Source organism: Phoxinus phoxinus (genome assembly GCF_949152265.1).
Source record: "Phoxinus phoxinus genome assembly, chromosome: 6".
Classification (NCBI taxonomy): Eukaryota; Metazoa; Chordata; class Actinopteri; order Cypriniformes; family Leuciscidae; genus Phoxinus; species Phoxinus phoxinus.
In genome coordinates, this window is record NC_136881.1 from 36,968,202 (window position 1) to 36,989,807 (window position 21,606).

Genomic DNA, 21,606 nt, shown 5'->3' on the forward strand with positions numbered 1-21,606 from the left:
ACGATGTAGAGAAAAATAACAACATATGACTTCCTTTTTATTTGATATTTTAACGTGTTTTTGTGGCGCCAATTCTGAAAAATTGGCACGTGACTGTGTTTGCTGTGTCTTTCCCGCCCGGAAACGTTGTGGCCTTTTTGCAGGTGGAGTCAGCAGGTTCATCGGTAAGTGTTGAGCTTTATTAGTCCAAGTGCTTCTTTATGACACGGTTAATCCTGTCTGAGATCTGTGCAGACTCAGAGATCGGGCTCATGTCTGCCCTTTGATGTTTAACTTTGGCGCTTTACTTCTGCTGTTGTTGAGAAACTCAAATGTGAGATCTGTCACGATTAGACCAATAAACGGCTGGTTTCAGTTAGGCATCCTGACGAAATTTTTAATTGATCAAAACTTTGTGTATCCTATCTAGAAGAAGTTTTAAAGATTAATTCGACCTACTTTTTAATAATCTCCATCCTTCCTGTAATTTTGTTCAAAACAAACGGAAGTTATTCCATGAATTATTATATCAAGTGTTGTATCAAACCCTTAAATACACTAGAGGGCGCCAGAGGTTATTTTGAAAATTAGTTTAATTTCCTACAGATAACATAATATGGATCTACAAAAAAAGCAAAAACGTCACCCCGTCTCAATTTATGATACTCTGACAAGTGTGTTTGTGCTTATTTTGTGTGAACAGATACTCCTTATGGGCTAATGAACAGTTTTTTTATATCTATATTTCACTATAAACTCATTAGATGAGAGTTTTGCTTTCGATGTCAACAGGTTTGTGTGAAGCCTTGGGTTTAGAGATGGGGTTTAGCTAATTTAATCACCCTACTTTTTATATTTTGTATTTTTATTAGGCCTAAATGTGGACTCACCCTCCTCTCTATAAAATTTGCATCTATAAATGTCATCACTAATATATAGAAACATCCGCATGAACGTTTAAATGAGACTGTAAGTTTGTAACATGCAATCTATATTTTCCATTTAAAACTTTCTTTTACAATGTTCCTATGTTGGTAAGACAAGACAAGTAGATATTATTAAGGATTTAAACTTTTATTGTATAATGACAAAATGTACTAATTCTGTTTGCAGTCATTTTGACCCCTGCAAAAAAAAAAAAAAAAAAAAAAAAATTGTAGAAAAGTGCAACAAAGTAAAAATTGCTGGGTTGTTTCAACCCATGTTTGGGTCAAATATGGACAACCCCAACCATTGGGTTTAAAAATGTTCTTTAAACAAATTGGGTTTGTCTATAATTGACCCAAACATGGGTTGAAAAACAACCTAGTGAAGATAAATGATAAATAAAAACGATGTTTGTGTTGTTAAGCATGTTGACAGAACATGAGCAGTGTGTATAAGGTGAAAATATTCATGAAAGTGGAAGAAATCTTAATATGACCCTGTAAAAGTTAAACAAGCATAAATGTGGGGCCTTTTGACGTTTTAAAGTGCAGTTGTGTGTGTGTGTGGTAGTTGTTATAATGATGCCGCCTAGTATTTTTCAACATTCTGGGCATCTAGAGTGCCTGAGACTTAAAGGAACCTGGCATCGTTTTTTACAACACACACACACACACACACACACACACACACACACACACACACACACACACACACACACACACACACACACACACACACACACACACAATAGTTTGCTTTATAAGGTGCCCACCGATACCATGGCAACCCCATGTTCTCAGCGAGAAAGGATACCGTATGCCAAATAAATGCCATGGTAACTTAAAAAAGAACAACATGTTGCCCGGCAACCTTTGAAAGTTATTAAGGGAAATAAGTGGGTACAGAGAAATTGATAGGGTGTTAAAAAGAGACGGGGGAGGGGGACGAGAAACAAACAGAGAAAGAAGTCTGACATTTTAGTGTATCCTTATTTTGGGGGGGGGTTAAATCAAACCATGATTAAATGTGTGTGGAGTGGACACAATTATTCATTTGCAAAGTTATTGTATATGGATATATATTTAGTTTGAGTTGACTAGAGGCTCTCAGAGGTCTTGGAACTGCAGATTTTGTGTATGCTTGTAAAATCAGGAGTTTTGAAATGTGCTTTTGTAACACTTTAGCTAGGCCTATATATTTTCATTCTTTTGAGACTCATATACTCCGCATAAAAAAAAATCAAAGTAAGTGTTATATTATAAAGAGACACAATTCAGTTATTTGCTTTTAGTTGTCGTCATAAGAAATCAAAGATGTTATTAAAAAAGTTTGAAAATTAAGATAAATACCATTTCAATATTTATTTGTTTATATTTTAAAATGATTTACACCAAGGAATAATTTTCCCCCTAATTAAGTCTTTAAAATTATTATTTTTATTTTGTTGGTGCTCCTGGTTATCAAGGAAAAAAGTGTCTTTGAATTGAAAGATGATGTGAGAAGAAAATACAGACAAATAAGGTAAATATCACTGGTGTACAAAATATTTTATTGTGCATAATTTCTTTGAAAATATTGACTTTGAATTCATTAACAGCATTTCTACATAGTTACATTACACATCCCCCCCCCCCCCCCCCCAGTTCTATAGAAATTAATTTTCATAGCTTTTCAGAATAAATATAATCCCAAAGCAGTTTGCAGGAAAGATAAGAATTAAACACAGAAATTATACTTTTCACAAGTTTGGGGTCAGTAAGATTTTTATTTTGAAAGAAATTAATGCTTTTATGAATAATAATATTCATAATGTCACAAAAGATTTCTATTTTACTACATTTTTATTAATCAAGGAATCCTTAAAATCTGTCACTGCTTGCTTACACAAAAATATGAAGCAGCGCAACTGTTTTCAACATTGATAATAATAATCATACATGTTTTCTGAGCATCAAATAATCATATTAGAGTGATTTCTGAAGGATCATGTGACACTGAAGACTGGAGTAATGATGCTGAAAATTCAGCTTTGATCACAGGAATAAATGACATTTTACAATATATTCATATAGAAAACAGTTTTTAAATTGCAATAATATTTGACAATATTGCAGTTTTTATGGTGTTTTTGATGCAGCATTGGTGAGCAGATGAAACTTCTTTCAAAAACATAAAAATTTATAGATTTATTATAATTTTTTATTGTTAAAACAGATTTTTGTATTTTGTAGTGTAGCTCTGCTGCTGACGACAGTTTGAAAACCCTGTATGAAATCAACCTCATTACTCTGTTAAATTTGTTGTGTGTTTACATTTATGTGCTTGGCAGACACTTACCAAAGCCACGGTGAAGAAAGTGCACGTGTTGTGGTGTGATGATGATTGCTCGAGCTGATCGCTGGGGGACCAATTTGAGTAGTAAGACAAAACCACAGCATGCTAATAAGAGTGTAATTCCAACAAGACTTCAGTGCGGCGCAATAAAGGAACTAATGTTTTCTTGCTAGGATTAGACAGTGTGCATTTCAAAAACTATGTCTCTCTCTCTCTCTCTCTCTCTATCTAGCTATCTATCTATCTATCTCTCTCTCGGCTCTCTCTCTCTCTCTCTCTATCTATCTATCTATCTCTCTCTCGGCTCTCTCTCTCTCTCTAGCTATCTATCTATCTATCTCTCTCTCGGCTCTCTCTCTCTCTCGGCTCTCTCTCTCTCTCGGCTCTCTCTCTCTCTCTCGGCTCTCTCTCTCTATCTATCTATCTCTCTCTCGGCTCTCTCTCTCTCGGCTCTCTCTCTCTCTCGGCTCTCTCTCTCTCTCTCTATCTATCTATCTATCTCTCTCTCTCTCGGCTCTCTCTCTCTCTCTATCTATCTATCTCTCTCTCTCTCGGCTCTCTCTCTCTCTCGGCTCTCTCTCTCTCTCTCGGCTCTCTCTCTCTATCTCTCTCTCTCTCTCTCTCTCTCTCTCTCTCGGCTCTCTCGTCTCTCTCTCCCGGCTCTCTCTCTCTCTCTCTCGTCTCTCTCTGCCTGTGGTTGTAGCTTAACCATATAGCCTGGAGGGATATGGGCATGGTGCCTGATCTCAGCTCTCTCTCTCTCTCTCTCTCTCTCTCTCTCTCTCTCTCTCTGTGTGTGTGTGTGTGTCCGTTGAGGCGCAGGCAGATTAGACCAGGAATTGCTGCCACAAAAGCGCCCTGTCTAGTGCTCTTTAATTCCTCTAAATTAGCACCTCGCGCCAGGCACTTTACACACTCGCACACACACTCACTGAGGCAGTGCCATGCTTTTAACTGCCTTGATAATCACAGCGTCAACTAATAGTCTTTCTCTCACACTTTCCTCGCTCGTACACACAGACAGACAGACCCTCTCACACGTTTTCTCGAACTCTTGGCGTCGTCTGAGTTTTTTTCCTCCTGTGAGACGCAGCTCTCAGTTAGCAGCTAATGTGAAGCTCATAGCGCCGGACGCTCTAATGCCCTTTAATTCACTTACCAGCGCTGAACTAACACAACCGCTCTGTAGATGCGATGGACCAACGTCTCAAATCCCTTTAACCCGTACATTGTGTTGTGTGTTGATAAAATACAGTCTGTCCCACAGCTGAAAGGCGTCCTGCTGCAGGTGTGTGTGTGTGTGTGTGTGTGTGTGTGTGTGTGTGTGTGTGTGTGTGTGTGTGTGTGTGTGTGTGTGTGTGTGTGTGTGTGTGTGTGTGTGTGTGTGTGTGTGTGTGTGTGTGTGTGAATCAGTGCAGAGGCCGGTTTGCTGAATGTGGTTGTTTGTACTTATACTTCCAGAGGTTACTAGTTTGATCTATCTATCTATCTATCTATCTATCTATCTATCTATCTATCTATCTATCTATCTATCTATCTATCTATCTATCTATCTATCTATCTATCTGTCTGTCTGTCTGTCTGTCTGTCTGTCTGTCTGTCTGTCTGTCTGTCTGTCTGTCTGTCTGTCTGTCTGTCTGTCTATCTATCAATCTATCTATCTCCTTATCTATCTATCTATCTATCTATCTATCTATCTATCTATCTATCTATCTATCTATCTGTCTATCTATCTGTCTATCTGTCTGTCTATCTGTCTGTCTATCTATCTGTCTGTCTATCTGTCTGTCTATCTATCTGTCTGTCTGTCTGTCTGTCTATCTATCTATCTATCTGTCTGTCTATCTGTCTGTCTATCTATCTGTCTATCTATCTGTCTATCTATCTATCTATCTATCTATCTATCTATCTATCTATCTATCTATCTATCTATCTATCTATCTATCTATCTGTCTGTCTGTCTGTCTGTCTGTCTGTCTGTCTGTCTGTCTGTCTATCTATCAATCTATCTATCTCCTTATCTATCTATCTATCTATCTATCTATCTATCTATCTGTCTATCTATCTGTCTATCTGTCTGTCTATCTATCTGTCTATCTATCTGTCTGTCTATCTATCTGTCTATCTATCTGTCTGTCTGTCTGTCTGTCTATCTATCTATCTATCTATCTATCTATCTATCTGTCTGTCTGTCTGTCTGTCTGTCTGTCTATCTATCAATCTATCTATCTCCTTATCTATCTATCTATCTATCTATCTATCTATCTATCTGTCTATCTATCTGTCTATCTGTCTGTCTATCTGTCTGTCTATCTATCTGTCTATCTGTCTGTCTGTCTGTCTGTCTGTCTATCTATCTATCTATCTATCTATCTATCTATCTGTCTGTCTATCTATCTGTCTATCTATCTGTCTATCTATCTATCTATCTATCTATCTATCTATCTATCTATCTATCTATCTATCTATCTATCTATCTATCTATCTATCTATCTGTCTGTCTGTCTGTCTGTCTGTCTGTCTGTCTATCTATCTATCTATCTGTCTATCTATCTGTCTATCTGTCTATCTATCTGTCTATCTGTCTATCTGTCTATCTGTCTATCTATCTATCTATCTATCTATCTATCTATCTATCTATCTATCTATCTATCTATCTATCTATCTATCTATCTATGTGTGTGCATCATTGTATCTTGTATATCTCTCTGTTTTATGTATTGTTCATCAGGAACTTTTTGATATGTTTCACAGGCTCTTTGTCTCTGCTGATTACTGACACCTGTTGGTGTGGATGCATAGGTTTTAAGCACTGCCTCTCGAGTCTCAACTTTCATGTGTTGTCAGAGGTTCATGCAGGGTCGTGACCTGTCCTTCACCGCCTCAGACTTTCTGCTGTGTGTGTGGTGTCATATTTTGTTGTATATATTTATATAGTTCCTATTGCTCTGCGGGTGGAGCATGGCTCTTCCAAAGTCACGGATTGGATTTCCGGAAAACACAACCAGACAACATGCATACCTTGAATGCATTGCAACTCGCTTCGGATGGTAGCACCTGCCAAGTGAATTAATGTTTATTTCGGTTTGCTTATTTTGCTGCTCAAATGTTTTTTGTTTTGTTTTAATTAATCTTGAGCATTGACAAAAAGCTCTATGCTGTATAAAGTAAAAATATATTTTTACTATTATCAGTAGTTATTATTGTTGGGCATGTGACCCCATGTATGTTTTTATGCATATGGCAGATGCTTCTATGCACAGCGACATATATTGCATTTAAATCATATTTGTCGAAATAATAATTATTATTATTTAATGATGAATAAGACAATAAGGGAGCATTTAACTTACAAAGTAATATTCGTGTGTGTGTGTGTGTGTGTGTGTGTGAGAAGCAGGCTGCATGTAGAGATCTATTCACTAATCCCCACTGTCCTCTGCATCTGCACACACACACACACACACACACACACACACACACACACACACACACACACACACACACACACAGTGTGCTATCTGGGGCAGCAGAAGGTCTGGGCATGAGTTTTGCACTGTTGGCATCACAGCCTGGGCACTGGCACTCATGAGACTGAGAGAAAGCTGGGTGTGGTGTGTGTGTGTGTGTCTTAGTATACTAATGAAATTAAGGGAAGACACAAGATGTATATATACTATACATAGCATATACATACTAAAGCACTGTGCATAACGGTTCATGACTGGGACAAGAGAGAGACATTGAGTGAGACAGAAAAAGGTGGAGTAATTGATTGGTTGGTTGCGGGACAGTAATAAAACACCAGCAATCATTTCTGTCACAGTTCGACTGATATTTGTAATCTCTTCCTATCTGAGAGGGCAGATGCCCAGGTCATCCGGCAACAGCTGGCTCTCCATGTGCTGTGACCAAGTGTTGGAGGGCTTGCGTGTGTGTGTGTGTGTGTGTGTGTGTGGTTTCAGCAAGTCATCATAAATATTCATTGTCTCATTGAAATTTTATTGCCAAATGATTCTCACTAATGCCAAAGAATTAACTATCCGTTGTTTTTGTCCTCATGCTCTCTTTTGTATTTCTATTATAACAAAGCTTTTTAAGCATGACTATTAAATGTAACTATATACATATACGCATATATATATATATATATATATATATATATATATATATATATATATATATATATATACATATATCCTGACTATTCAAATGAATTGCATATATCAGTATTTGTTGACAAAAGCCTGCAGAATTACTATAATTTAAGACCTTAAATTATACAAAAAGAGCAACAAAAATTAAAGTGCAAAAAAGAAAAGGTAAAATAATTTTAGATGCCGTTTTAATTAAAAATAATAATAATGTGTTATAGTCTACTTTATGATCATATTGTCAATGTCCAGATCATAAATTACAGCCTTTTTATAGCCTTAAATAGAAAGTTTATTCAGTACTGCTGCAGTTTTATTTAAGTATTATTATAATTTCTCAACGTTCTTGATGTTTCAGACATCTTGCAGATTTATTTTCCTTTGAGTCTTGCTGTCAGGAATTCATGAGATGGTAGAACTCCACTGAAACCATACAGGGATGTTGACGTAACAACAGCAGATCAATACAGGTATGACTCCTTCATAAATTCTGATTGATACGAATCACTTATGTAATCAGGGCCAGATGGAGACCTGGAAAGAAAACAGCTGAAGCTCACAAAACAGAGATGAGGAATGGAGTAAGAACCCAAGAGAAGACGACAGAATCTAAACCTTTAAAAGACAGATGGGGGAGAGAGAACAGAAAGGCAAAACAAAACGAGAGATGTAAAGGCCAGGCATTGTAAGGGAAGAGAGACAGGTAGAATAAGAGTGAAAAGGAAAAACATGAGCAGAATTCATCAGGCTTGAATTAAACAGGACATCATCCAAAAACTAAAGAAAGAAAAGTGTTTCGAACAAAAGCCTCCCAGTCAGGAGTCGCAAACTCGACAAAACTTTAGCTATAAAATGGCTGTATTAAACTAATTCTTGCCTTGTTGCACACCAAGTACTGTGCTTCAAAGCTACAGCCAGCCAAGAGTAAAACAGCCGTGTTAACACTGTATGCCCTTGAGTCAAATCTGAATAATGCTTCATGAATAATGGTTGAGAGTAAAACAGAAGGACACATTGTGAAAAACATCTTTTTTGACAACGTCGTTTTGTTTGTTTGGAATTGATTAATTCGCCTGAGACTTTTGAAGAGATTTTTCTTTTGTACAAAATCAGTTTTAGCGAAAAAAGGTTTTCACATCATGTGTCATTTTTACCTGGTTCTCGCCACTAAAAGTAGCTGTGGTTACACAAAACCAAATTTGTTTCTAATTGGCCTTTTTTATTTGTATGTGTGTGTATTAGTCTTTCTACAGTCCTTGTAATCTACATAAATCTGGCCCCAGAATACACACATGCACACAGTACTGCATCCAGCGATCCTGTTTCACACGCCAATGACCCCCTATAGCATCTGCCCGAATGCCCTCGGCTCTGAAAGACCCCAAAGAGCCAAAGTCAACGCCCTCGACTCTTCAACAGCGACCGCATTGGTGGCGTCCACCCAGGAGTCTGACCTCTTACACCGCAGGGGCTTCCAGAAATGAGGTAACACGGGCCAACGGAGACAATGAGGACGCATGTTGTCATCAAACAATTGGTTTCTTGGTCAACCTCGTGCATTAGACTAGTAAGAGGCAGGGAAATTCACAGGCAACTTTTAGAAAAATCTCAAACTAGATTAATTAACTTGTCCTCAGTGGCATAGAACGGTTTGTTGTGTTTGTCTGGTGGGCTTTAGCTGTAAGTAAAGGACACGAGTTAGCCTGTCGCCTGAAGAGCAGCCAGGCTTATGCAGTGACCCTAGGCGGATCTCAGGCCAAACGCCATGGGCAGTGTGCTCAGCTGATAAGGTCACTTTGCGGTGATCCAGTACAACAGAACATGATTTGGCTTTTAAGGAACATCGTTTGTGTGGAGTTGCTGGTGGTCCAGGCTTAGCTAATCACAGACAGGCCTCGGGTTAAGATTGAACTTTACCAAGATTACAGTCAGAGTTGTATGAGATGCACCTGGTCTTCAGCTGGAGGAAGAGTCCGCCGTTGCGGTGGTATATTTTTAGGCGAACACAGAAGTTTGCATCACCCTGGTTCCCTCGACAAAAAACAAGTAGGAAATATCCATTGGCTTTTGGATTACTGCAGAAAATAAGCTCAGTGACCAACAAAAGTTTGATTCTTAAAGGGGTCATGAACTGGCTTTTTTAATTGTTTTATATTGTTGTCTGAGGACAACTTATGACTTTCGCTTGGTTTTTACATTCAAAAACATAAAAATGAATAAGTAATAGGCTCTTTTCTACCCTGGTTTTGAGCCTAGCTCCTGAAACGCTCGGTTTTTATGGGCGTGCCGCATTGAAGACTTGGAAGTAAACGCCCACTGCTGTGATTGGATAACAGTTTTGCATATTATAATGAGTTTCATGTAATGTGTGAATCGGTGGGCGGGGCTAAACAGGCGGTGTTGAAGTGGGCGTCGGTCTTCTTCTGCGGAGGCGGTGTTTGATACACTTTGATGTCATAGATCTCCACTTTGAAAAACCTGTCGTTCGCTGTGCCTGGTGTCAATAAAAGCTTTTATTGGACTAACAAGGAAGTTTTCAGCTCTGAAACGTACAGGATATTCTTATAGTATGATGACCTCTTATATGTCAAAAGCTCAAGGAAATTTTGATTTCTCAGTTCATCACCCCTTTAATTAAACGTTTTGTTCATCATGATAATCTGAATTTTGAAGCCTAAATACAATTGGCAGAAGGTAAAAGCTGAGCGTAGGCTTCAACGCAACCATCACTACACTTTTCTGTCTTTCTTTAAAAACGTTTTCCCTGAAAGTGTGAGTTAGAAGAGTTTGCGGGATTAGGCGGTGAAAGCGGACAAGATGAGTTTACCTGTTCTGACATTTTAATATACTCGACAAACTCGCACTTAGACACTTGTTAACGACTGCCTTTCTCAAGACAAGTAAAAGATTTAATAATACCACAAGGGAGTATTATTGAAGTATGTTATGCCATAGAACAAAATATGAGAAATTCTTGAGCTTGTTTTTCACCACAGACTTTATTTCAGGAATTTAACCAAAAACCTATTGACCTTTAGGATGATGGAACCAGAAGTGCTAAAATGCTACAAAAATACGTCTGCGTCCGAATCACATACTCTCTTGAGTTGGTACTTAAGTAATTACTTCACGACTGCTAAAAAAGTATGTTCTATATAGTATGAATGCAATTGACGCTGGTAGATCACATGATAATGACAACATTGTAAATGTACGTTGGTTACGTCGCTTAACTACCATTCATAAATCCTCTCTGTTTTTCGCCTATTATATAGTAGGGAAGTGTGTGATTTCGGATGCAGCCTGAGTCATCTCTGCAGCACTCTATAGCTTTACATGGCAACTTTTCAACACCAGATGCTCGGTTAAAGGTTAAATGAATGCAAAAACTGAGTGCACAGTGACTATGTTATACATTTTAACATTGAATAGTGAAACTATGCAACAATAACAATGTCCTCGTTGTTCGTGGGAGGATCATTACACTATTTGCTTGCGTAATTGCACTGGAACATGGACACTGCAATGGAAAGTATGACCTGAAATTTCAAAATGACACAAATTGAAACTTTCATGTCAGAGGGTTCTTCTGAGGCACTTGTTTTTCCCCCCCGGAAAATTTGCCTTGTGGTTAAGGCAGGCTGTGTGGGAAACAGACGTGTTAAAGCAAAGAGAGATTATTAAATGAAGGGATGTTGGTGTGTGAGTGAGTGAGCGGGAAAAAAAGTTCTTTGTGGCTTTGCTAGGAAAGAAATAGGAAGAGATTTGGATACAAATTTTGGTCATTGGACCAACAAGAGCATTCATATATTTTGGGATTCTTTGTAAAGGATGAAATAAAGCCAGCTATGTTTAAGTCACAGCAGTGAACCATTTTTTCTTTATCATAACCCTTCTTTGACATATAACACTGGAAGAAACTTCCTCTTTTTTTGTGGTCTACGCCGACGTTTGACGAAACAACATTGGCCTTGTCATGCGCGCATGTTGAGGCTCAGGTCACGTACGCCAAAACAACTCTCTTTCAGATTGTTGTAGACCAGGATTCTGCATAAAGATATGGTTATCCGCACCGAAGCCCCCTCGCTGTGGTCTGTGGGTTGCCAGGCAAATCTACAGTTATCAGACCACAAGGCCTGTCTGTGGTGGTGAACTGGAGATAAATGAACCGCTCGACACACCCCTCACCAAAATACCACACACACTGCTGCCGGTCACCTGAGCTGTTTAGACGGTTTTCTAAAGGTTTGTTGTGCCTTCAGGAGTCCTTTCGTTCTCAGAATCGAACTATATTTATGATTTAAAATGATGTCGCTTCCATTTCCCGCAATACCTACTATTACAGGATATGACCACATGTCCTGCAGTGAATTATAATCCAATTTGTGTCAGATCTGTCTTAAATCCATTTGCACTTTCTGAAAACGTCCTCTTTTAGATGAGAAAATGTTAAGAGCAGCAGTCGAAGCCAAGACTCACATTCTTGCCACTTTGTTGCTTGGGAGTAACTGTGTTTTTCTTGGGGTTTTTTCTCTCTCCGGCTTCCATCTCTCCTTAAAATGAACAGCAGAAGACCGTTACAGAATACCAAGAAAAGAAGCGGCGGGGAAAAAAAAAAAAAAAAGAGAATGTTTTGTAATTCAAAACGGCACTTAAAGAGCCAGATTAAAACAAGAGAGGAGGCTCATATGGCAGTTTTCATCTATCTCTCACCAAAAAAAAAGAAAAATGGTTACACATCAGGAGCCAGCAGCTGAAGTCATGTAGTAATTTTACAGCCATTACTTGCCTATGTGTGACCAACCTGTCTTGTTAAAGAGGTTTATTTGTTTATATAGCAACAAGTAATGTTTTTAAATAATTCTAAATGTAGTGTATTATTAAAAGTAGTCATTTTTTAATACATGTAAAAAACAAATTCTTTAGTTAAAGAAAACTGGCACACAGTTGTAATTAAGTTATTTTAATGCGTATGGTGCGTTCACACCGGACGCGAATAGCGCGTCAGGCGCGAGTGATTTCAATGTTAAGTCAATGCAAAGACGCGTTACGCGCGTAAAACGCGTGTTACGCGTCTTTGCATTGACTTATCATTGAAATCACTCGCGCCTGACGCGCTATTCGCGTCCGGTGTGTGGGTGCAGTTATGATATGTTCTCTGAATTATAATTACAACTCAAAGGCCTAGACAGAGTCTTGCACCAATTTTATAAATAAAAAGTGATTGTCTTCTAGCTTGAGGAAAAGGGCATTCATAAAAATCTCTGCACGAAAAATCACATTAAGGAATTTCTTATTTTTGTTATAGTTTTGTACATTCGACTGTTTGTGTTGCATGTATTTGTTACACTGATGGTGTCTTTATTTAGGTGGCATTGTGCTTTTGTATTATTGATGACAACATCAGGGTGTACAATTTTTTTTTAATGATCCATAAGTTATGACAACATGTTTTTACATTAACTCATCAAAACAAGTTTCAACTTTTAAGTACAAGATTCAACTCATTTTTAAAATCAGTTTAATGGAATTAAGTTGAAATTACTTAATTTAGTTAAAACATCCAAGTTGATTGTACTTAAATTTAAGGCAGCAACTTTTTAATTTTTTTTTTACAGTGATGCAGTCTTCATGGTCACTGTAACAAACAGAATTGAATGGATCAAGTAGCCTGTACATTATTTTATAATTTAGTGACACCGTTGTTTTTTAATGCTGTGTAATTAAAATCGTTCATACCTGAGCACACCAAATGTGCAGTGACCCCTAATACAAATAAATGGTCCACTCGGGTCAGATGCACACCGGTTTCTAGCGCTTCTGTGCTGCACTGAGAGCCTTTTTAACTGTAGTTTATTACAGCTGCTGTCTTGTCTTCTGCCAGGTATTAAAACAGCGTGGTACCGCCTACGCTGCATTGCGGTCACATTAAGAGGTCCTGTGGCGAGCAGGGCAGCGCTAGACTCTCGTTAACTTTAACCGGGGTTTCAGTGATGCTGAACCCGCGCCGGTCTCACTCTTTCCCGCGCTGTGCGAGCGCAATTAACGGCGAGTTCGATTCGCTCCAAACTCGACCTGGAACGCATTATTCGATCGTTAAAGACGAAGTTTACTGTTGCTTTAATTGTTCCGTGTGAAAAAGAGCCACTGGGGAAGATTTCTCACAGTGAGAAGTTCTGCTTTCAGCTCCGCCAGTCGTTCCTCGGCCACTCGTTGCAATAAACTCACATCGGGGATTTAATAGTTTCACAGAATTCGACTACAAGCTGATAAATACACCGTTTGATGATCAAAACTGAGGCTGAATTATATTCCCGGTAGCTGTATGAAAGCGCAGGCCTATATGTTCATTTACACGTCTTCATGATTATGGCTGAAATTTAGGCTTATTAGACATTTAAAACCACAGAACAGTTAAAAAGGACACAATAATATTGGGTTGTATTATATAGTATTTTCGAAGAGATTCAAATGGTTGCAGAATTACAACATGCGAGTTGTAATAAATGCAAATAATTGTGATATATGTAGGCCTAATACCAAATAATATAGCCTAGTCCACGTGTTTTGCAAGATAGCCTACTATTTTATTTATCTAATTAGGCTAACTGTGTTTGTTGATAATGATTTGTTTGAATTTGGTTACGTTAATTCACCAATTTCCCCCTGAAGTTAAAATGTCACTGCATTAAACAAATATCCAGAAAAATTATTCATAAAGTCATTGTCCTTATAATACATTGATACATAAAATACATAAATGTAGGCTATTGGATTTATTCAGCTGATTAAATTGTTATTTCTTCAATAATAATTATCATTAATCCGCAACATTGTTATTGTTTTAGGCTACACAATAATTAAAATGAGAAATTAATGTAAATTCATTTTGCAAGCTGCACCGAATGGGAATGTATTTAAGAATATCATAATTAGCCTATGATTATAAAAATCATGTAGCCTAATTTTTTTTGCAATGCGAATTTTTATTTTTAGTTTGTGTTTAATTAAAATAACTAGGCTAATTCAATTGTAATTTGTTATGCTTGGCTATATTGGTTACAGCGTTCAGAAATGTTTTAAAACAGTAATTATATAGACTACATTTAATAAATTAACGAAATCAATGTTGATCAATAACGACGGATAAAACAAATTAATAAATTAATATGTTTCTACGGAAATGCATTATAGTGCTAAATTAATGCAAAACGTTTTACTCTCACAAAGCAACGCTTTTATCCGCATAATCAGAGCAGTTGAAAGTTGAATAAAATATTGTTGAAATGCTAAATAGTTTTTATTTTGATCAATTAAGTTTCATTTATTTTAAAGAATATCTGGTAAATGGGTAAAAAGAGTTAAAAAATAGTGGATAAAGTATGCGAGACGCTTATTTAAATATTGTTTAAAAACGTATTATTATCATTATTATTTATTATTCCATCATATGAGTATCTATAAGATATAGCATTTGGCCAAACAACAGGAGCAAGATTCTTCAACGTCTTATTTATTTTATCACTATTAATCATAAACATATAGCCTAGTTATTTATTTTTTCCATTTAATTTCCCCTTACTACACAAATAAAAAAGTTTAGGCTAAATGTAGGCTATAAATAAACACAAAAGACAATGCTCGTCTGCCACAGAAAATGAAGCAATATTACCCGTGTGTCAGTCATTCAATTATTTCTATTGCATTTGATCAAAATCGTTTAAAAGGTTCATTAAAATAATAATTATATTAACAATATAACCTATACAATAATGGCTTTTTTTTTTTTTTTAAATGAAGATTTGTCAGAGTCAGGGCTATTTTCTCTGCATCAGATCATTAGTATTTTTGGGAAATGATTTAGAAATCCAAAATAATATTTATTTTTATTTTGTAAACTGAATTAGAAATGTAGTTCAGTAACTGGTTTTCCTTATAGCCTATAGCGTTTAAAGATCTGTTTGTTAAATATCCTGTTCAACATGTTCTCAATTTCTATCAATGTTTATGTAGCCTATGTTAATCACAATCTTATATCTCATGTATATGGCTCTGTGTACAGAGGCTATCTCTCTCCAAGTTTAAAGAAATATACTATCGGGGATACAATTTGAAACCCTATCTGAATGCATGCAGTCGTATTTTATTTAAAATAACTAGGTAATCTGATGCTACACCTTTTGGACGGTTTTGTATGGGGAGGTTGTGATTATGCATTTTCTTGTATTATTGATGGGCCGCTGGGTCTTGTTTGTGGCGTTTCAGAAGGACAGAATCTGAAGGATGGCACGAGACACCGGCTGAACGGAATCATCATCACTCCTCGTGGCACCGCCTATACACTCGTAAGGAGTAAGAGCTTCCCTGGCTTTCCTGATTCGACTGCCTTTAAATTTAGTGACTTGACCATAGGCTACAGTAGGCTACCCCACGAAAATTAGTTGGAAGGTCATAGGCTATTCCCCTTGACCATAGGCTACAGTACCCCACGAAAATTAGTTGGAAGGTCATAGGCTATTCCCCCAAATAAAAATGCACGTTTGAAATAACGTTCCAATAACCAAAAAGTCCTTAGAATTTAGTAATTATGCACTCTTAAAAATAAAGGTTCCAAAACTGTGTTTTCACAGAGATGCAATAGAAGAACCATGTCTGGTTCCCAGCAGAACCGTGCAGTAATCCGTTCTTCTTATAGGCCTACTCTTAAAGGTAAAGGTTTTATTGGCATTGATGGATCCATGATGAACGTTTAACATCCATGGAACATTTCAATCCCACAAAATGTTCTTTATTATTAAAATATTCCTCACACTAAGAAAAACAAATGGCTCTTTTAGAAACTATTCACTGAACGGTTCTTAAGGAGCCCAAAATGGTTCTCTGACATCAAAACCCGCTTTTGGAACCTTTTGGTTTACTTTTAGGAATGTGTGAAGAACCCTTTTCCACTATAAAGAACCTTTTGTAAATAGATAGATTCCATGGATGTTAAAGGTTCTTGGAACCATTGATTCCAATAAAGAACCTTTAACAATAGCAAAAACTGATCGATAACGGACGGTAGCCTATTATCAACGCAATAGGTTACTGTCATATTTACCAAGTTATGGTAGAATTACACACCATAAATAAACGGAGGTGTTTTGTTTAAAACATCTAAAATATCCTGACAGTTAGACAACTGCGCTAGGGGCGCCAAAAGACAATTTGGGTTGCGCAAGCCGAACCTCAGCCGATTGCGCCCATAAAATTACAGACAGAAAGTGTTGATAAAATGTCGACCCCCCCTGAATAATCATCAGTGCTCCTGCAAGCAAGATAGAACTCGAGGAATTTCTATACTTCTTGCACTTTTGCTAGTGTTCTATTTGAGTTCGCTCTTTTTTTATCCGTCTATCCCTGTGTGTACCGTCTGGCTTGGTGTTCAGTAATCCGCGCAGTCCATGATTTTCCCACAGCCCTGCTAATGCCCCAAAGCTGCAGCTGCCACACCGGCCGGCCGCGGAACGCCACACGCTGCCAGTTGCTACATTGATCAATAATTCACCAGCTCGACGCCTCCCCAAACCCGCTACCCCCGGTGCAGCTTCGGGTCGACTGAGGCGACAACTGATATTTACTCACGCGGAGGGGACGTTTACTCTCCCGTGCGTTTAAAAGCAGCGGTAAGCTTTAGCCAACAGGCGAGATCCCTTCGGAGCGTCTACGGATTAGACTGTCGCAATGTGCACGACTCGTGTTGGTGACTGACTGCGACGCCTCGCGCTTCTTTCATCTGTCCGGGAACAGCGGGGGTCCCGTTATGGTGCGGACAGTCGGAGGCTCGAAAGAGGGAGATGCAGTCAAGACAAACAGGAACTGACTTCAGGACATAAAGACGACGAAAAATCACTCACATTCAGGCAGAACGTACGTCCCTCACGCGAGCTGTTCTGCGTTCACCGGCGCTCGCGGAGCATTTCGACCGAGCCTGTGAATCCTCCGGTCGGTGTTGACAGGGAGGCTCCGTCGCTCGGCCGATGACAGCTGGAGAAACATATTAAACACGGAACAGTGACCGAGCAGTGGCCGAGGACGTCGATGATTCTGTAAAAGTGCCAGAGAAAGCTTTTACTTTTACCGACGGAACAAACTCTGGGAAACAGCCCGACTTGTTGAGTTGTTTTTTCGCTTCCGGTATCACCGAAGAAACCGACGGGTGCACCCGCTCCCTCTCCTCTTTTTTTTGGACGCTGAAGGTTTTAAAGAAAAATGGGCTTTTGAGGAGAGCTGGCAATTTCCCCTGAACTACAATGGTACGTGCTATGAGAATCAATATCTTTCCCACTGTTTTCAGAAATCTTAGCCAACGGATTTCAAATGTCAAAGAGCTGTTCGGAAATGTAAAAAAAAAGACACAATTTAACAACTTGTCGCTCAAAGATAAATATATACTTTTCCGTCTCTCCTCTATAGGCCTAAATGCCTGTTAATAAATGTTATAGTAGTTATGTAGCTTTTTGGAAAGTGCTGTGAAATACCAAAAACACTTTTTATTTTTATAAATTTTTTCATGTCAGTTAAATAATGATAATAATATTATTATAACTAGGCTATTCCTCCAGATATATAAAACAACATATAAGGTCTATATTAGTTTGATGAAATTTCAGTGTAACAGGTAATTTAATTTCTTGATTGTCATCAGTTTTTTTTTTTTTTTTTTTGCCCTAGGTTAATTTTAGGGTGTACTTGAATGTTATTTTTTATTCAAAAAGGCATAATCTCTTTAAAAGCAGGACCTAAACTGAAGCAGACAACGTCTAAGTCTATGCTCAGTTCCACATCATGGAAAAAACTATATCTGGCTTAATTAAACTGGTTTTAAATGTGATTTTATTTATGGAGACATTGATGACCAAACTAGCAATTTATTTAAATGTTTTTTTATTAATTAATAAAAGTTTACAAGGTCATCTAGCAGGAGAGCTTGTTCGAGGTTCTCGTATTAGAGTTTTTATTTTATATTAGTTTATAGGCCAGTGTTGTGATGCTCAAGATGACCTTCTAGTTTAAACTGTCCTCTTTCAAATAAAATACAAGACATATCATCAGCCAAAAGAAAACTGCTGAGATGTACTATATCACTGCAATGTGATGAAAACAGGATGAGGCAGGGTAGTTTGTCTTGAGAGATTTTCAGTCACAGATTTTTTGCATCACAAAAAAAAAGCAGCATTATTCACATTAAAATATATACTGGGTGAGTTATATGATGTATATAATGAAACTATATGCAAGAGAAAACAATACATCGACAGTATCGACAGTGTTCGCAGAGACTTTCACAGGTGTGAGATAGAAACTCCAATGTGTTCAGACGAGCAACTTCATTTCCAGTTATTTGTTGGTTTAGGATTCATACGCTCTAGTAATTGTGTCTGAATAAATATTTGCACAGCAAGCACATTAGGCTGTGTTTAGATAGTGAATTCTGTGCTTTAAGTCAGTCCTTAAATGTGAGATTGACAGGCCTTTGCAGGCTGAATGGGCTGGATCTGAATACGAAACGCCACATTTGCCTGCAGCGAGCATTTTTTCTTCATGACAAACCTTTTCAAAGCCATGAACATCCTCTTCAGCCAAGCACACCTGTGAAATCTACGCAGTAAAAGAAATGCAAAGCTGTTCTCCGTGAACGAGGTCAAGCACTCAAGTCAGATTAAAGCGTCTGGATGGCGCACGCACTCAAATCGGCCATTTAAATGCATTTCCCAAACCTGCATTCGCCGAACTTGGTTATGGAGACTCGGCTCAGGCTACGAATTCCAGAACCGTCTTTTCTAGATTGACTGGATGCCAGGGTTGCCATGGATGCGATGGCCTGCAGTGATTGGTGGACTGCTGCATGAACTTGTTTCTGGGTGTAAACTTCTCATGGGAGGACGTTTTTTGTGTTTGTGGCATCTGTGTTGGCACATGAGATGCCATAATGCAAAGCCACCTACACACACTTTTATTCAGCCCATGATGAACATGTGCGAACGCACTGAAACACCACTGCACACCTGCACACACAAATGCAACTCCTAGTGAATGCGAGCATGTATAGATGCACCTGGACCAGAACGCCACGGAGAAGACGAGCCGTGAAAGTGGAGATCAGAGGTGCCGGGTGCAAACGGGGTTCGGCGTGAGCCAGAAAACTCATGTCAAAACCCCAAACAGAGCTTTAATAATTAGCAGCCTCTCGTTCATTCCAGATTCTCTCCATCTCTCTCTTTCTCTTTCTCCTTCTGCTATTGCCTCTGAGATGCTGGTGTGAAAAATCACATTTTTCCAACAGTTCTCCCCGAGGTGCTACTGGCAGACACACAGAGAAAGGACGCTTCATCCTTTTATATAGCACTCGTTCTCTCGTTCCTCCTTCTTTCTACTTTTTTTTCTCCCCTCTCTCCATCTCTCTTTGATGCGGTTGCCATAGAGGACAGGTTTATATGCGGTCTGATTTGGCTCGGTCCTGCCAGCTAGTAAATCATAATGATAAAAAACAATGGTGCTAATAGTAATTGCTGTGTCGTTTGGAGACAAACAAAAGACAAAGAAAAAGAGGTGAAAAAAGGAAAAATCAGTGGGACCTGTGCTGATTGTTCTCGGGCCAGCTGGTTATTCAGTGTGTGGAGGACAGCCAGGTGTGTGTGTGTGTGTGAGTGGGAATATTCTGCATGAAGTTAGCAGATACATATGTGAATGAATAACTGCAAGCGCTAGGGCTGGGCGGTATGGCGATATATATCGGTGTGCATATATAAGTGTGCACACAGAAAGCTGCCTCTTTCAGAAGGCGTTCGTGAATTTGGTACGTGCTCAATATTTAAAAGTGTTATTAAGCACAAAGGATAAGCAGTGAAAAGAGCTCAATGCGGTGTGGTCGCGTCTCAGGATACGATCGTGAATTCAGTTCTCTTTCACGTCTTATTGCGCTTAAATGGCCGAATACACACGCAATTGTGTAAAAATGCCCATCGTGTGAAGTATTCATGTACACACAGCTGGTTATGTATCAGGTGAAAGTAAACCGTTGGGTGTAAACCGGATGTGTATCAGTGTAATGGATCTGTGCGTTTGGTCTTAAAGTGACAGCAGCCTAATATTCTGTTATTAATGTGAATCAAACTAAAGAGAAAATAACTTTGCTCTTGACTGAATAACTTTTTTAGCTTTAATAATACATTTATATTTCATTCATACGGTGCAGACTATGCAATATCTTATTTTTACATTTGATTATTAGCCACATTTCTGTACTAATTCTAACTATATGTTAAATAAACCTAGCCTGGCTCCGCCCTCCTACGCACTTCCGCTCAATATTCATTTTCCTCCAGTACTACGTCTGGGATTGTGGTGTATTCTTTGGTTTTCTCCAGTCAATTTTTTACCGGTCCAATCAGCGAACGGAGGCAGTGGCTGAGAACGATGAGGTTGAGGTTGTGCGCTAGTTTGAGTCGTCATACGTCACGAGTCACGACCAAATGTTAGCGATTGGTTATGGCAGATCCAGAGTGGCTCTGGGTAGATCCAATAGTTTTAAACTTCTACAGAGGACCCGCCTTCAAGGAAGTTAACGCTTGTCAATGGAGAGAGGCCAGACTCTCTGTACAAATTAAATGTACGAGAGTTTGGTAGAACCAGGCTAAAATAAACCTACCTAAAAAACTTAATTGGTTTAATTTAGCCTATATTTTTGTTATATTGTATTATTGTTTGTCATTTGCTTCTTTTTTTCTTATTTTTAAAAACAGAAATAAGATTAAATAACTATATCGTGATTATATATCGTTAACCTGAAATAAAATTTCTTATATCGTGAAATAAGAATTTGGTCATATCACCCACCCCTAGAAAGAGCTGATAAGCAACAGCTTGAAGGGCTATTACTTTTGCTCGTATATTGGGGTTTTTCAAATCCCCTAACTCTAAGTAACTTTGGCGTGTAATTTCGGCTCGTTGGGGAAAGATGTGCTATTACTTTTAATAAGGATCTTGGAAGCCTTAAAACAGGTTAGACTTGTATTGAAGAGTGTGGTTGTTTTTTTGTTGTTGTTTTTTGTCCATACAATGAAAGCCAATGTGGTCCAATGTTGTTAACAGGTTTGGAACAACATGAGATTGAGTAAATGATGTCCAAATTTTTATATTTGGGTGAGCTATCCCTTTAAGCAACCACCGA

At 38.2% G+C, this 21,606-nt stretch overlaps 1 protein-coding gene across 15 annotated transcripts in view; it reads left to right on the forward strand.

The window, feature by feature from the left end:
* Positions 1-21,606, forward strand: part of nfixa (nuclear factor I/Xa) — a 120,739-nt gene that overhangs the window by 2,687 nt on the left and 96,446 nt on the right. For 10 of the 15 annotated variants that reach the window (XM_079615515.1, XM_079615526.1, XM_079615516.1 and 7 more), the window contains exon 1: positions 16,649-17,689. The exons of 2 other annotated variants lie outside the window; for them this stretch is intronic. In XM_079615515.1, coding sequence (XP_079471641.1) covers positions 17,687-17,689 — 3 coding nt within the window. In that variant the 5' untranslated portion in view covers positions 16,649-17,686. Of the gene's footprint in view, positions 1-121; positions 165-16,648; positions 17,690-21,606 lie in introns of those variants that run through there. 3 more of the 15 variants (XM_079615523.1, XM_079615539.1, XM_079615538.1) reach the window with 3 other exon arrangements.